At 41.7% G+C, this 15480-nt stretch overlaps 1 protein-coding gene across 4 annotated transcripts in view; it reads right to left on the bottom strand.

Moving 5' to 3' along the window:
* The window catches only part of uvrag (UV radiation resistance associated gene), an 89700-nt gene that overhangs the window by 5815 nt on the left and 68405 nt on the right, over window positions 1–15480 (bottom strand). For all 4 annotated transcript variants that reach the window (XM_069189982.1, XM_015341278.2, XM_069189980.1 and 1 more), the window contains exon 14: window positions 2835–2926. In XM_069189982.1, coding sequence (XP_069046083.1) covers window positions 2835–2926 — 92 coding nt within the window. The remainder of the gene's footprint in view (window positions 1–2834; window positions 2927–15480) is intronic.

Raw genomic sequence — 15480 nt, 5'->3', positions numbered from 1 at the left:
CTTCTACCAAAAGCAAAGCCAGATTACAGTCTGAAGGCAGCTCTTTTAACACTAAAATGAATACCTTTCCATAATTTATTTTGTCAAGCGGAGATATAATCAAAATGTATTCTTGTTATTATATATAATCTCACTATCACCTAACTCAGACTCCTATCCCCCACCCTTTCAAACCTCATGAAGTGACTATGCCTCAGGCCAGCCTCAACACGGACATCACAGGTGGGGGTTACACCGCGAGAAACCCCTCCACAACGCGTCTTTTTAGACGTTTCTGGCGTGGCATGCACGGCGAGCGACTGCAATCAAACAGAAGAGGCAGGAATTTACAGCCATTATCACTGCTCCTACACCAAGCGTTTTGGAATCGGAAAAACAGAAATGGGGCTGCAGCACCCAAGTGAGCAGGCCTGCAACTAATCAGCGAGCTTCACAGTGTGCAGGAATGAAGCTCTGATCTGTGAACTACAGCCAGAGCTTCCTCACATGTGAAGTACACAGGAACACGTTAAATTAGTTTATTTTAAACTCCACAGGCTTTTCCATTTAAAGACCAGAGATGACAAAGCTGGAAGGCAGAAGTGTTATTCCTCTGCTCTCACATGCGTTGCAGCTCCTTCCCAAGAAATCCTGGCTCTATGAGCTCAACCACCACCCCCTACGACAACACCTGTAAAACAGTTTGCTCTTTCCCTATTTTTGTTTCCCTAAACACACGGGGAGAGTTTGACGTAGCTGTAGGAGAATAACGTTAACCACAGTCATGTCTTCGTCACAGTGCAGAATCCAAACAAGAAATTGATGTACTGTAAATCCAACAGTACACAGCTTACGGGACTTAAATAAATCAGCATTTAGTGATGTTACACCAGTTTAACCTGCATGGTCATTAAATGAATCCCCATTTCTATGCCCAATACAATTCACCTTACATACATTTCCTTGTCGTTTTCATCCTTTCATTTCCACGTCTGTGCAAAGTGCCCCAACCACTGGATGTACTCCCTTGCTTCCTTGCAGAAGAAGAAAAATGTGCCTGAACTCCCGCTACGCTGAATTTACACCATATTGAGGTATGGCTTGTGTTCATGAAAGTAAATTACTCCCTGGGTAAAGATCCCCATACAGGGAAACTAATCTGAGACTTCCTGAACTCATTCCGCTGTTAACTCTTTACAGCTGCAATGCTGGATTTCGAATGCATCTACACTTCACTTTCCCTTCTGGTCTGAAAACATTCCTACACTGAGACCTTAGCCTGGGTGTATTTCAAGCGTTACAGAAATGCTAAGACGCTGTTTGCACAAGAGAGGGGAAAAAGCAGAGAATCTCCGCTGTTACCATGTCAGGTTGACCTGCTAGCTTGTCTGTGTTACCTCCTACATCAACGCCCCCCCTCCACCACCCCCACTTCCTAGAACATATACAGCTTGGATCATGGTTCTGCTGCTCAGTTTAAGACTGAGAACAGGCGCATCTTCACACACACTGTGCTGTAACAGTCTAGAGCGAGCTACAGTACCCAGACACACCTCGGCTCGCTCACAGGGCACTGCGCTTCAGAGGGGATGAAAAGCGTCCCCTCCTATGTGTAACAAACTCTGGCAAACATTTGGGATTCTATAAAATGCGAGCAATGCTCATTCTTCTCATCATCACGTAACAGCAAACAACAAGCTGGGATGAATGCCTGCAAACTCCCCCGTGTTTGTTCCAATGTGCGATAATGTCCTGTCCATCAGTAAACTTTAAAAGCAACTGCCGTTTGTCTTGATGGCTGTGTTTCTTAATCAGTATTGTCATTTACATAAGAACAACATCTTGGAAGATTTCACCATAATGCCACTTATCACTGATAGTCAGTTCACCAGTACTTCCAAGTTCTGTTATTGCAGAACTGAACACTTCGCTCACCTGAAGGACCATGCAGCCAAAAGGCACACAGCGAAAATCATATGTGCAGTATCCGAAGATACAAGAATCGCCGCTGTAAATTGATCAGGTCTTTTGAAGAAAGACTACCACAAGATAATTTTTGTGGATCGAAAACTGATTAAAAAAAGAAATAAACATAACAAACCTGGAGGGCTAGGACTGAAGCTGAAGCTAACCGATTGTGACCCAGTGACTGAACTGCAAACCTCCGCAGCCCTGCAACGTGTTTGCAGCTGCCTCAGGGAACACGGCTATCATTTATTTCAACCTTGCTCAAAGGTCAGCCATTTCATCTGTTTTATCTTAAGGGTTTCGAGCTATTTTTTAAATTTGGGGATATAATTACTTTATGTTATTTCTTTCTCTTTAAAAATGAGCATCAGATCATTAAGAGATAATCTTCGGAATTACCCTGACCTCGACTTAGCAGGTTCGTGACAATCCTTGCGCTCTTGATCGACCGCGCCCGGTCAGGGCCCTCATTGAGACTGAAATGACATCAGTCATGGGGATTTTGAGATTTTTTCAGGAATTTAACTAGACTAAAATCTGGGACTCAGAAGGAAAAAAAAAAGTACGTCTTTGGTTTGTGAGACAAAAGCTCTTTTGTAGAATGTGGATGCGAGAATTAGGTTAGAGAAGCATGCTCAAGCATTGGCCTTGTGGTTTTCAAATATCCACTGTCCCTCCTCGGAAACCAGCAGCTCCCATTTGGTGCGGCAGGAGAGGTTTTCCGCTAGTCGCTGCATTTACCATCTCTACACTCCTGAGAGCAAGGCTGATTTTATTTCTGAATCACTGCACAAAATTAATAGAAGGAACGGGTCATGCCCTAGCGATCTGAAATCTAGCAATGACACAGAGTTGGGGAGAGCCGAGGTCACATGCAGAGTACTCACCATCGCACCATTAACCCGTGTTCCAGGAAGTTCTTCAGGTTAGGAAGTGTTTGCCGGAGGTCGGGTGTGGACAGGCCATGCTGATACCTCAGCTGAGAACACACAAAGAAAGCCGAGTTAAAACCCTTTCCTTACGGCGCACCTTTATAGTGGGGAAAAAAAAGGTTTCGAAGACGCCACAGAAAGTTCAGCTCTTCAGTGTGGTTAGGTTGTCTGACCAGTCAGGTAAAAGCAAGCTATGTGAAATGTTCTGCAGTTGTTTGCAAACATCTTTCTTAATCACCCATGTGATTAGCAGAGATCAACAGGGGTTACTCTCTTAACCTAAAGTCTACACTCATTCTCAATTCTGGGCAGACAAGATGAACAGATGAGACTGGTTACTTACCAATGGAGTCATTTTTGCCTGCTCAGGGAGGTGTGAGCGAATCCTTGTTTATCACAAGTATTGCTTTCTTTTGCAAAGTGTTCAACATACTGGAAATTGACGGCGTGTGCCGTTATCCATCTAAGTTGTAAAACCAATGAAAGCCCAGCTTTACCAAAGGTAAAAAGAACAGTATTCAATCTGAGTTTCACGGTGAATTTGTTTTCCTGGTGGTTTTTCGCGTGCTAATCCCCCGTGAGCATTAACAAAATCGGTCAGGAGCGAGTTCAAAACTACAAATCATCAAAGCTGAGCGCTGCAACAGCGCGCTGGATTACTTTCTGTTCAATGCCTATCATTAATGCCGACATATTGGGCAGCCACCCTTGAAAACCCTTCAGATTTCAGTTACAACGCAGGTAGATGTTTAAGAGCTGGAAGCAGGCAGTAAGCTGAAGACAGGGAATCCACATTACGCATCTGGAAGGGATTTGAGCAAGGTGCGTGGAAAGTCTGATTCCTGCAAAACACATTTGAATTTCCATGTGGTACGTTTCCCCATAGAGTCTAGCAATACTACTCCTGACAGTTTTTTAAAACTGATTCCATGTAGTTACGAGTCATATCACACAAGATGAACATACTAAAAGATGTCTGCAAGCTGTTGAAAACCTACACCACCTTTGCAACCTGATCTCCTCAGATCTCAGAAGCTAAGCAAGGCTGGGCTGGCCAGCACTGGGAGGGGAGACCTCTAAGGAAAACCAGGTTGCTGCTGTAAGTGGGGCTGTGGACCGGTAGGTGCCGCTCTTCCTTCTGGACTTCAATTTCCAAACCAACGCCCCAGAATGGTGATCAGGAACACAGTCAGATAAGACATTAAAACAAAGTCCCGACAGGACAAGGTCAAGAGCAGGGACGCTAACTCCTGTACCCTGAAAAAAATCAAATCTGGGCTTGAACAATCTGGCCTTTCTAAATTCCCCCCTTAAATCATCTGATCTTTGGAGTGGGGTTACTGGTGCATGTGACCCAGTTGGGTCCTACACTTCAGTGGCTGATGAACTGGATACTTACTTATATGCAAAGAACTTTGGGATCCTACTGGGATGAAGAATGCAATCAATTATTAATATTCCTAAAAGTTATATAAAACCTTCATAGGTATTAATTACTTCAGCATCTATTATACAACACAATCTCCCAACAGGGCAGAAGTGCAATCTGTTGTTACTCATAATCTAATTTAGTTTTATACAAGACAGCATTATAACCTCACCGAAAATTGTGCATCCACACGCAATCCTCATGCATAGAATGTTATTCAGGTATTATGATAGAAAATTATAGTTTGACAGTCAATACTTCGTTGCTCTAATAAGGTGCATATGAATCCAATTAGGAGGTGCAAAAATGCTGCAACAATATGAGAATGAAGAACGAAACATTCTCATGCACCTAAAATAGTGCATTTATAACCTTCAGACTATGACACTTTCAAACATGGTTATTATGAAATAATTAAGAGATAATGCTTTGAGTGTGAAGAACAGTCATTCCATTACAATGAAATATTGCTTACTCTAAATTCTTACTATGGGGTATTATGTAAGAACCACCTATGCTATTTTGTTTCTGCTGTGTGGCCGGAACAGTAATATTCTTTGAAGATGCTCTTAGGCAAGACCAATAACATGCCCAGCTGCTTAAGTGTTAACACATGCCTTAAGTTAAGACCAGAACATGTAAAGAATATATATGATGTTTGAATAAAATCCTCTGTTTTATAGCTATTAACCACTGGAATGGTTTGCCCTGGCTGAGCGTCCGTCAGCTCTTCGTGAAACTGTCTTTCATGGGAGGTTTTTATCACAGTTTGGATCAAACGAAGGAAGATCGCTTAAATCCCAGTCATTGCTGAAATGCTACAGCTTTGCAAGATGGAATCATTCAGCAATATAACTGTTAAGAGCTGTCTAACTAAACTTTAGACAACTAAATGGTGTTGTCTACACACAAAAGAGGTAACATATTATGACACCAGATTAATAATCCTTGAAGTTGACCTTTGTGTAACAATACCCTCACCTCATCTAAAGCTAGATTGCACTCTCTTGCTGTTGTGAATAAAGTATTTATTCATAGTGTAATCAATTTACATAAAAACTCTACTCTTCAGCTACGGTGTAAGAGAAGAAGAATGCTATTTCTCCTATTCCTCAACTGGAAAGGAGAAAAAATACATGTCTAGCAAAATTAACTGCATTTTTCTATTGAAAAAACAAATGCAAAGCATACAGATAAAGCTAGACTGCCTTATGGTTTCTACTTACACACTGTCCTAAAGAGAGCACACCTGCTACTGCCAGAACTTAATGGACAGTTGGAAATCCGTGGTCTTGCATGATGTAAAATCTCAGGTCTGTGACAGCCATTTCCCCAAATCCATATTGAAATGTTGCCAAATGGATTGTAAAGCAACCTGATTCCGAAGGGCTGGGCGGACTCCACTGCACCATGACCATTCGATCCAGCTCCGTTTTTCTGTTCGCATTTGTCTTCACCGGCAAAAGGGTTGGAAAGAAATTCTGTGGTTAAACACATGCGAGGTTGTGAGGTCTGACTAAAGGCCCTGGACAGAACAGTGTCCTTCCAGGCTGCCCTGAGCTCTGTGCAAACTGGGAACACAGAAGTGGAAAACAATGTGAACACTGACTCTGCTGTATCCAACCTGTCACATGGCTGACGTTTGGCACACTCGGCCCGATTAATATTCATGCATAGCACAAAACACACCATGATGATTTGAAAATTACAACTGACTGAAGGCTATTTAAAATAACTTTGGCATGGTACCCCTTTGAGGGTTGTCCTTTACAGTATGGCATTCACTATATGCCTCAACCATGTTCAGCTTTAACACAATAATACAGACCAGCACAGTCTGGCTGCTTCTGAGCAGGCTGAGAAAAATGGTTGGCCAATGGAAAAGTAAAGATTTAAAATTCTGATCTCTCAGCTGTTTTCATTTGTGACTTCCCTATCATCAGTAAGTAGATTCATCATCACTTTTCTGTCCTTGTTTTGGTTCTTACTCAGGACAGTAATACTTTCCATGACCAAAATAATTGCTATCTTAGCTGCACCCCTTACCCCCTTTTCACTGCTTCACACATAATAGTCCTGCACTGGTCACTTTCCCAGTCTTAGAGTAAATTATAATTTAAGGGCCTTTCAGTATATAATTTAGAATATAATATAGAGTGCAGGTCCTTTTTGTCTTTTGAAAATAATTTTCCAACTTTCCAAGGTGAAAAGACAATCTTGTAACTGCAGTCTTCATGTCTTGTAATAAGATATTGGGTCTTGAATAACCTGGGTCTACAGTATTGGAGTTGTGCAGATTATTATTAAGGGCAGGATTATGAAGTTTGTGGTGTGGTACGGTACGTTGTTGTAATTGCATGGGACTATGCATTTTTTCATGTATGTTAAGCCCCATCTCCTTTTGTCTGTCTGTACCACAGATAATAATGTTGCCTTTTGACACTAGTGCATTGGTGTCTGTTATTTTATGGCTGTACTGGAGATACTAGTGTACTGCTGTCTGTTAGCTGATGGCTGTACTGGAGACACTAGCGCATTGCTGTCTGTTAGTTGATGGCTGTACTGGAGACACTAGTGCATTGCTGTCTGTTAGCTGATGGCTGTACTGGAGACACTAGTGCACTGCTGTTTGTTAGTTGATGGCTGTACTGGAGACACTAGTGCATTGCTGTCTGTTAGCTGATGGCTGTACTGGAGACACTAGTGCACTGCTGTCTGTTAGTTGATGGCTGTACTGGAGACACTAGCACATTGGTGTCTGTTAGCTGATGGCTGTACTGGAGATACTAGCGCACTGCTGTCTGTTAGCTGATGGCTGTACTGGAGACACTAGCGCACTGCTGTCTGTTATTTCATGGCTGCACCAGACACACTAGTGCACTGCTGACCACCATTTCCTCTGCTCACGATGTAACACATCGAAAGAAAAGATTTCGCAAAGCTTTGGACTTCCACGCACCCTTGTTTCAGATATACTCTTACACTGTTCTTTCTTCCTGCTCAAAAGAGGACAAAAACAGAAAAGCCACTGCTGCTTTCTTCTTTGTACTTCTCATGCGCGGCAGGGCTGGCTGCACTGCATTCAGAAAGGCGTCTTATCAGCTGGGGAGTATCCTGATTTCAATCCACCTGCGAGTCGCTACAGCTGCACAAACCGGCGCTCCCACAGGCCCCCTCTCCCTTGGCAGAAAGCGCTTTGTACATGCTAACTAGATCATGGTGAGAAATTCACCCGGCCCATTGAAGGGACCTGTAAAGTGAGAGGTCCCGATTCAACCGCACCCACAGGCCTTGTTACAGTAGGCAGCGAGCTGTCAGTCAGACGCGATTCCTGCCTGTAACAGATATAAGGGCTGTCTCTGCATAACCTTTGTGTTCTCTCCAGCTTCCCATTCATGGGGAGCTACTGAACCACTTCACGACTTCCTAATAAGCTAGTGAAAGAAATTAGAATGGTTCTACCACATTTATTCAACACCAACTCCCCCCCGATTTGTACGGGATACATACAGTACACGGGAGTTTCATGCCATGAAGTTCCTACGCGGGTTTCTGTTGCCCAGCAGCTGTACAAAACCCCTGGTTAAAGTAGATTAAGCTTAAAACACCTATGGAAATTAAGGACAATAATTCATGCTAAACTGTATTCCAGTTATTAGCATAGCTAAGGAAACATATTAAGAGTTTATCATGTATTTTTCTTAAGAATATTAATTACAGACACCTTTCAAAGCTAAGAAGGTTTAACGATGCTCTTGACTTGTATATATAATGTGACAAGTTGTTCAATCATGTAATAATACCAGACTTTGAGATCGTAACTCGACATTCATAGCCAAGTCACATCTGTTATGACCTGTCAAAAATATCGGCAGTGCTTGAATAGAGCTATTTAGCATGACATGAAGAACAGTCAGAAAAAAAGAGGAAATTCTTTCTAAGGTAGCTTCTCATCAAAACGTTCTTATCTTACATACCATGAAGTAGTCTACTCACTGATCCCGGAGGACAAAAACACAAAGGAATTACTGCAATTTAGAATCAGTAATTTGATTTTAAAAGGTTATACAGTATAACCTCGATATTCATGAGTTCAATATCCACACTTTCGCCTATTTGTGCAAAACTATCAGAGACCACTTTCTCTGCATCTGTGGACTAAAAATGGCCTATTCAAAGGCAGCACGTTAGGAGAGTAACTGTGGCCACCCACTCGCAGATCTTCTTCGGCCTGCATTGGCCTCTGTAGGAGAGGCACAGCTCGGTTAACAAAGGGTTAACAGGGTTATATAGCAGTGCATTGTGGGCTATTGTTTAGTCATTCGTTTTCCATCAGCACAGCATAAGATGAGATTAATCCCTGTATGTGAGCATTATGCTGCGAAAAAAACAAATGTTAAATTACAAAAAAAAACCAACATGGTCCCCTTAGTTATCACACTCAGTTCTTGTGAAATCGCACAAAGGAAATCTGACGTGCCAAGCCAGTCCCAAACTCAATCTTGGCACACGGACAAAATTCCCATTGTTCTATTTAAATAACATGTATATTAACAGTGAAAGATCAATACACAATCCTCAGCAAGCTACAGGCTTTGGAAACATTCTTCTCAGACTACGGTAACCTCAGAGCTACAGTAAAACTCCTGTCCAACAGATCTGGAACACCATCACAGATCAACCTACAGTATAAACCCATTACCAAGATGCTGGTTCCCATTGAAGGATAACAAAACATGTCCCAGGGTCACTCAAGACTGGGGGGATTCCTACTTCTGCTGCTCTTCTTTCTGAAAAGTGTTTTTATCATTATGATTATATATATAAGAAACAACAGGGATCTGTATTCCTGTATCTGCACTACACATATCTGCACCCTGCTGTCAGTACTGAGAGGCAGCATGATAGCCATGGTACTGTTCAGTAAAAATGAATAATTTTCTTAAAAATAAGGCAAAAATAACCCAGAATAAAAATCAGATTGCGCCTTCCTTACTTCTATCTTTTGTTCTTTAATTATTTCCTGACCTGCCCCCTGTCTTTTTCCTCTTAAAAGTTAACAAAAGATGTTAGTCATTGTAAATTAGTGTCCTGTTGTCCCTAATTCACTTTGAATTCTGGGCAGCACTTCTGAGGGATCCAAGCCGAACTGAGAACTGTACCTGAATGTCATTTAGCCATGCTATTCCTGTGCTGGTGAAATCGCCCTGACTTGTAACACTGGTCAGTAAATACAGAAGACAGCTCTAATAAGGCTCGATACCAGAAAATAAAAAATAATCTCTCCTTTAAGAATCAAGTGGTTCTTTTCAAACTGCCTTTTATCTCTGACCAAATCTTGGGTCAGAGTGCAGTGAATAAAAGCTGCCTTTCGTTTCATTTTGCCAGAATTTTATTCTTTTGCCAATATCTCCACACGCACAAAAAGCCAAGCTGTTCCACGGATTCTGATGGTAAAACGATTCGGTATCATCCACTCTCATATGTGAATTTGTCTGTATTTTTTACTGACTTCACTGAAGTCTTACCTCAGCTGCTTTGAAGCCTGCTTTTCTGGCAGATATTATTACAGCTCTGCGGCTGTAAAGGTGAATTAAACTGAATAGCAGAAAATGATATTGGGTTTGAAAAAAATGGTCTCTTCATCTATTAAGTAGAGCATTAAGTGGAATTCCAAATAATCGGTGAAATAATTTATGGTTTATCTGAGGCTTTTTTATTAAGAGGTAATTAGAATTCCATAACATATGCACTGGAACCCACTCTCTTGTCCAAAATCAATCCAGCGGGACAAGACCGTTGAACTTTTTAATGCTCGTGATCTTAAAAGTTGCACTTCATTTTTTCACAAAACTTTTATCTACAGTAATTCATGCTTCCTGTCTGTGCACGTTTATATCTTCATCACATGTTCTGAAGGTACTGGCCTACAGGACCTAAATGGTCCTCTGCTTGAGGTTACAGAGATGTTTGCAAAGTATAAACCACACTAGATACTACTTCTCTGCACCTCCAACATTCATGAACAGTTCACGTGGGCAGGTAGAGTATTTAAAACCCAATATATGGGGAAAGAATGAGCAATAGTATGAAATCTCCATGTCAGCCATCCATAAAATTAGCTGATCTTACTATAATGTGCAAAAATGCCGGGCTTCCAGCGGAAATTTGGGACACTGCCCTCACGCCTTACTGCAAGGCTCACAGAACAACAGCAACCCCTCATGAATACATGCTATCAGTCAATAGCACTTAGGATGAAATGGTAACCTAATTAAGCATGAAAACCCAGAACTATTGTAGTTGTGTCCAAAAAACTGCATGTGGCCCACGGTCTGTTACAAATTCATGCCAAGCTTTTAACCTCCTGCCATAAGGGATAAACAGAGGCACATACAAATGGCATTAAATACCATGAATCCAGTGAACCCATATATACGTTCGCAACAGCCAATTGTTCAAGAACATGCGACAACACAGCGACGCCTGCTGGAAACGTTGGGAAATGTGATAAGAATAAAAATTATTATTCTTCTCATCATCGTTGTTATTACTAATAACTACCGCTGTAATTCTGGCAACTGCAAGATCAGTGGTTCTCTTCTGTCATTATTTTACATGGCCACACTCTCCGCCCACACGGCAGTGCTCCTGCTGGACAACGGCTCTAGCCCCAGCCTCTGGAAGCGCAGGAGCTGACCGGGGTGCCGGCCGTGACTGCAGACTGAAACTCTCGACCCTGGGCTGCCATCCCTGTATCATTTATCAGCTTTTTTGGCTACCGGGACACATGATGAGACTGGGGGTGCTGTGGGGTGCAGTCTAGGCCTCCCTGCACGGGGGGGGGGGCCCTTGACCACATTTTAGGGGTCCTTAGAACAGATGGAGCAAGGAACCCGTGATGGGGTGACTGACAGGGGCTGTGTGTGGGGGAGGATGCCAATCGTGCCTTATTGCAGTGCAGGTTGTTCACAAAACAAAACAAAAAAAACACTTTCTGCTTTGACAGGAGCTTGATAAGCAGTGGAAGGGCATCTTATTTTGAATGGCTTTTTAAAGGTAGAAAGATGAATTAATGACAAAAGCAGCCTGTCAGGCACAGAGCAACCCCTTTTTAGAGGCGCTATGGCCCAGCATAGATTCCCCTGCAGGGAAAGACATTGTTAAAAGAACACTAGTTTCAAGCAAAAAAAGAAAAAAAAAAGTTCCAAGATATTTGGTCCACTGAGCTGTTCCTGAAGCCTACTTAATGACAAAATTGTACATTACGAATTATTACGTGATTGAATTGGCAAGACTTCACTTCAGTGCAGTTAAGTCTCTGTGGGTTCACAAAAGCACTGCCAATTAAAACTATTTCACTTCATTCTCAGCGCAAACTTCTGGCATGATCTGGGAAATTAGTCTAGTCAGAGTCATTATGTTGTTTGGAAGAAAACGATGGCCCGTTTAACTCAACTCATTGTACTCGCAGTGTTACAGTTGCTAAGGCCTGCATAAAGAAAGAAAAACTTGTCAAAGCTAATTGTCTCAATTATACGAGCATAGACAAGATTAATCAAGGTCTGATTTCACTTTGGTGAAAATTACTCCCTGTGAAACAAATTAAGGGTTTATTAAAACGACAAAGCCAGTTGTGTGCAATCTGAAAGCGTAATTCCCAAATCTAAGAGGATGTTGAAACTGAAGGCTTCCACATGGCAAAATGAACAGACATGCTTTTCCTTATAAGAAAAAGAAAGATAAAGTGCTTCTATTTTAAAGAATAGCTGGGTTTTGTTTCTTGCACTCTACATGCAACAGGTGGTAGTGACAGAGCCAACAAACCAAGCTCTACTGTACTTTGCAATGTCTGTGCTTATGGCAAGTTAGAGAACTACCAAACAAAAGCCTACTGTCAGATCTGCCTCTCAAAGGGCTTGAAATCCAGAAGATAAATACTGGCCCTGCAGGCCTAACAATTATTGTAAAGATACCCATAATATCCCCCTAGACATCCACAGACTGCATTCTATTGCTCATTATCGAAGATAGACAAATTATCAAAAACCAAAAGAAAAGTTGTTTTACTTATTAGACTACAGGTTGATGCCAAAGACGAGCAAGGAATAAAAGGAGCAGTTCTGACATTTTAAGTATTAGCAGACCTCCGATTCGTAAGTGGGAAGGATAAAGATAAGCTGCTCCTGATCTCAAGTACCATAAAGCTCAGACACTGTGTTCTGTTTTTAGAGCAGCAGAAACAAAGTGTATATTATACTTTGAAAAGAATAACATGCACCAGAAGTTTTTATATCAGGAATAAAAAAAGACCAAACGGCAACTGTTTTCACGGACAATCGGGCCATTCAGCATTTTTGTTTCTAAGTAAAACCATTTATTATGGGGCACTCCCATTAAACTGAGAAAGGGCACAGTTGTGTTCAGAAAATACTCCGAACTTCAGGAAAATAAAAGAGTTGAAAGTGGGATGAACGGCTGCTGACAGTTCATCATTCAAACCATGAAGGATTACCGGAATATTGCTGAGAAAAAAAAAGTCAGTGATCTGTGCAGCAGATTTAGAAGAGAGAAACTGAAAATAGGACATGGTTTGGTGTATCTGTGGCTGTTCTGGCACCCTTTAGTATAAGAAAAACACTCACATAAAATGAGAGAGACAGGGTTGAATGGGTAAAACTTAAAGAGGTCCATTAAAATACAAAGCGCTCTCCAATATAAGCTGGATCTAGTCAGTATTAAAGCTGGATGAACATAATGGCTTGATCTTGCGCTCTGAAAAGACCCAGAGGTGCTCCTAAGTGTGGAAAAAAAGTATTTAAACAATTACACTAAAAAAACATTTAGGAAAGTTTTAGCTTCAGTTTTCATTCTATTTGTAAAAGAGAGAGAGAGAGAAAAAAATGGGGGTGAACAAGAACTATGAACCCCAAGGCTTGGCTGAAAAAGAACTTCAGCTCATTAAAAACTACACCGAGAGACAGAGAGCAAAAACAGCAAAATAGCAGCTTGTCTGTGCTTCTTCCCAAGATTCCCTCCTTTCAGAAAACCTACAAATAGAAAGCGTATTTCTACCAAAGGTGAAAGGCCGACGCACAGTGGCAGAAAGGACACACAGGGCACAATTAATACACTGTGGCTGCAGGGTCACTTCTGGAAGATACACAATGGGATCTGGGGAGCAGAGGAAAACCTTTATTTTCTTTTTCTTTTTGTTTTGCAAATCTGGTACCCATTCAAAATTGTATGGCCCATAGCGATTCCAGGTCTTAAGTTTATTTTGGACAGTGAACAACATTCCCCACTTGTTCAGATCCGTCCTACTGCAGCATGGTATATGTTCAGAGGGTAAGGCTGCGCATTCTCATCCAGGGAACAGATCCTGCTCAATGTCACTGCCCGTTCCGTGAAGACAAGCGCAAAAGCTCTGCTGGTACGGATTAATAATGAAAATGAACCCTGATAGTGAATAAAGCACATTTCCTACCATCTTAAACACTACGGAAATAGTTTCTTAGACTAATATTTATAGATTCTAACACAGATTCTTAAAATGAACCACATCAAGATTAAAATGTCGGGCTTTTATTATGGTTTAATAATACTGATGCTGTGCGATATTAAAACAAAACCAAAACAAAGATCATGAGCAAATAATCCCTCCCCGGGAGAAGAAAACACAAGATCATCAGATCTCCGTTTTGGACTCGGCGTCGAGCCGCAATCTACCAGTCAAAAAAACATTCCACCATGATGCCTCACAATAGAAAACCAAGAAGCTTACACAGAGCACAAATCTTTTTTTTCGTGCCCAGATGTGTCACAGCCTGAGCAAGCAGGATGAAAAACATAACATCTAAATGTCTCAGAAAACATCCACTAGTCACGTCTGTCTGCCGTGATGCCTCTACTGCTATCTGCAGAGTCGTCCTGAAGACCGTAGCTCGGAAGTCTTGACGGCGGGCTTCGTGTTTTCCTGTGAATCCTCTCGCTAGCACCCAGTGACTGTCCCCTCCGCTGCTCGAGCTCTGTGCTGAGCCCTGACAAGCTCCCAGCGACAGATCGCAAGCTTGGGATCCTTCCTTTCCAAATCACCGGCACTGTGCGCTACCTTCTCTCTCGCTGCCCGCCACTCGGACGGCCCCTTCCAGTGGTCCCCGCCACTGGCCGAGGCTTTGGTCAGGGATTAAACAGAAAGAAAGAAGGAGTGGAAGACAAAATCCTGGATGGTTTCACCTAAGAAAGGACCAACCTCACACCTTTTTCATGTTAATTTCAACACAACAGAAATCCACAGTGTATCCCACTAATTGCAAAAAAAGCAAATACAAAGCCCAGAAAATGGAATCTGATTGAGAACGAGAGCTGTTTTGTACCAGGCTAATGAGCACTTGGATTCTTGTGCTGAGTGTAATTACAGTCAAGGCTTAGCCTGTTTAATGCAATTTCCTTATTCTTTTTTGGAAGCTTGCCTTTTGTGGAGGGGGGGGGGGGATGGGCGAAGGGTGCATTTTAGCTGTTTTTAAAGTTATCATATAAAAAAGCTTCAAATAAAAATAAACCCCAAACATGAAGTGAATATATAACGTCTATAAACATCTAAAGCTGTAGAAAAACGATTTACAATATTACAGATTTTCTAATTAGAATATATTTTAATCAAATGTCTAAATGACGTGCCTAAAAAATAAAGGTATTTTCTGTAAACGCTCACATTGAGCTGCAAATGTAATAATGTGCAAAGTACCAAACCAGTGTGCTAGCAGTTTTTACTGGAAATTCATTCGAAATAAATGGATTCAGACAAAGGGGAGAAGATTATGAATTGTCGTGTGTGCGAGAGAAATTTTCCTTCTGAACAAACACTCACAAACAGTATGAGCGTACAGTCCACTCACATAGAGTATGAGCTAGACAAAAGGCAGTTCTGTGCTGACCAAAAAAAGCACATTATAGTCATTGTACCTTATCTCTCCAAAGCTTCCTGGAAAGATGAACAAAGAAATGGAACGGGATAAAATCACAGAGTGGAGCACTCCTTTCTGGTGTTGAAAGCCACCTTCCTTTGCTATCCACTCCCATCTCGGGAAAGCCGTAATGAGGAGAAACATGGCTCTCCGCACTTTCTACCAGATAACCGCTTACAAGTCAGCTCATAGAGTCTCAGAGATA

The sequence above is a fragment of the Lepisosteus oculatus genome, chromosome 5, assembly GCF_040954835.1.
Source record: "Lepisosteus oculatus isolate fLepOcu1 chromosome 5, fLepOcu1.hap2, whole genome shotgun sequence".
NCBI lineage: Eukaryota > Metazoa > Chordata > Actinopteri > Semionotiformes > Lepisosteidae > Lepisosteus > Lepisosteus oculatus.
Note: the sequence above shows the minus strand (reverse complement) of the source record. Positions and strands in the feature narration are given on the sequence as shown.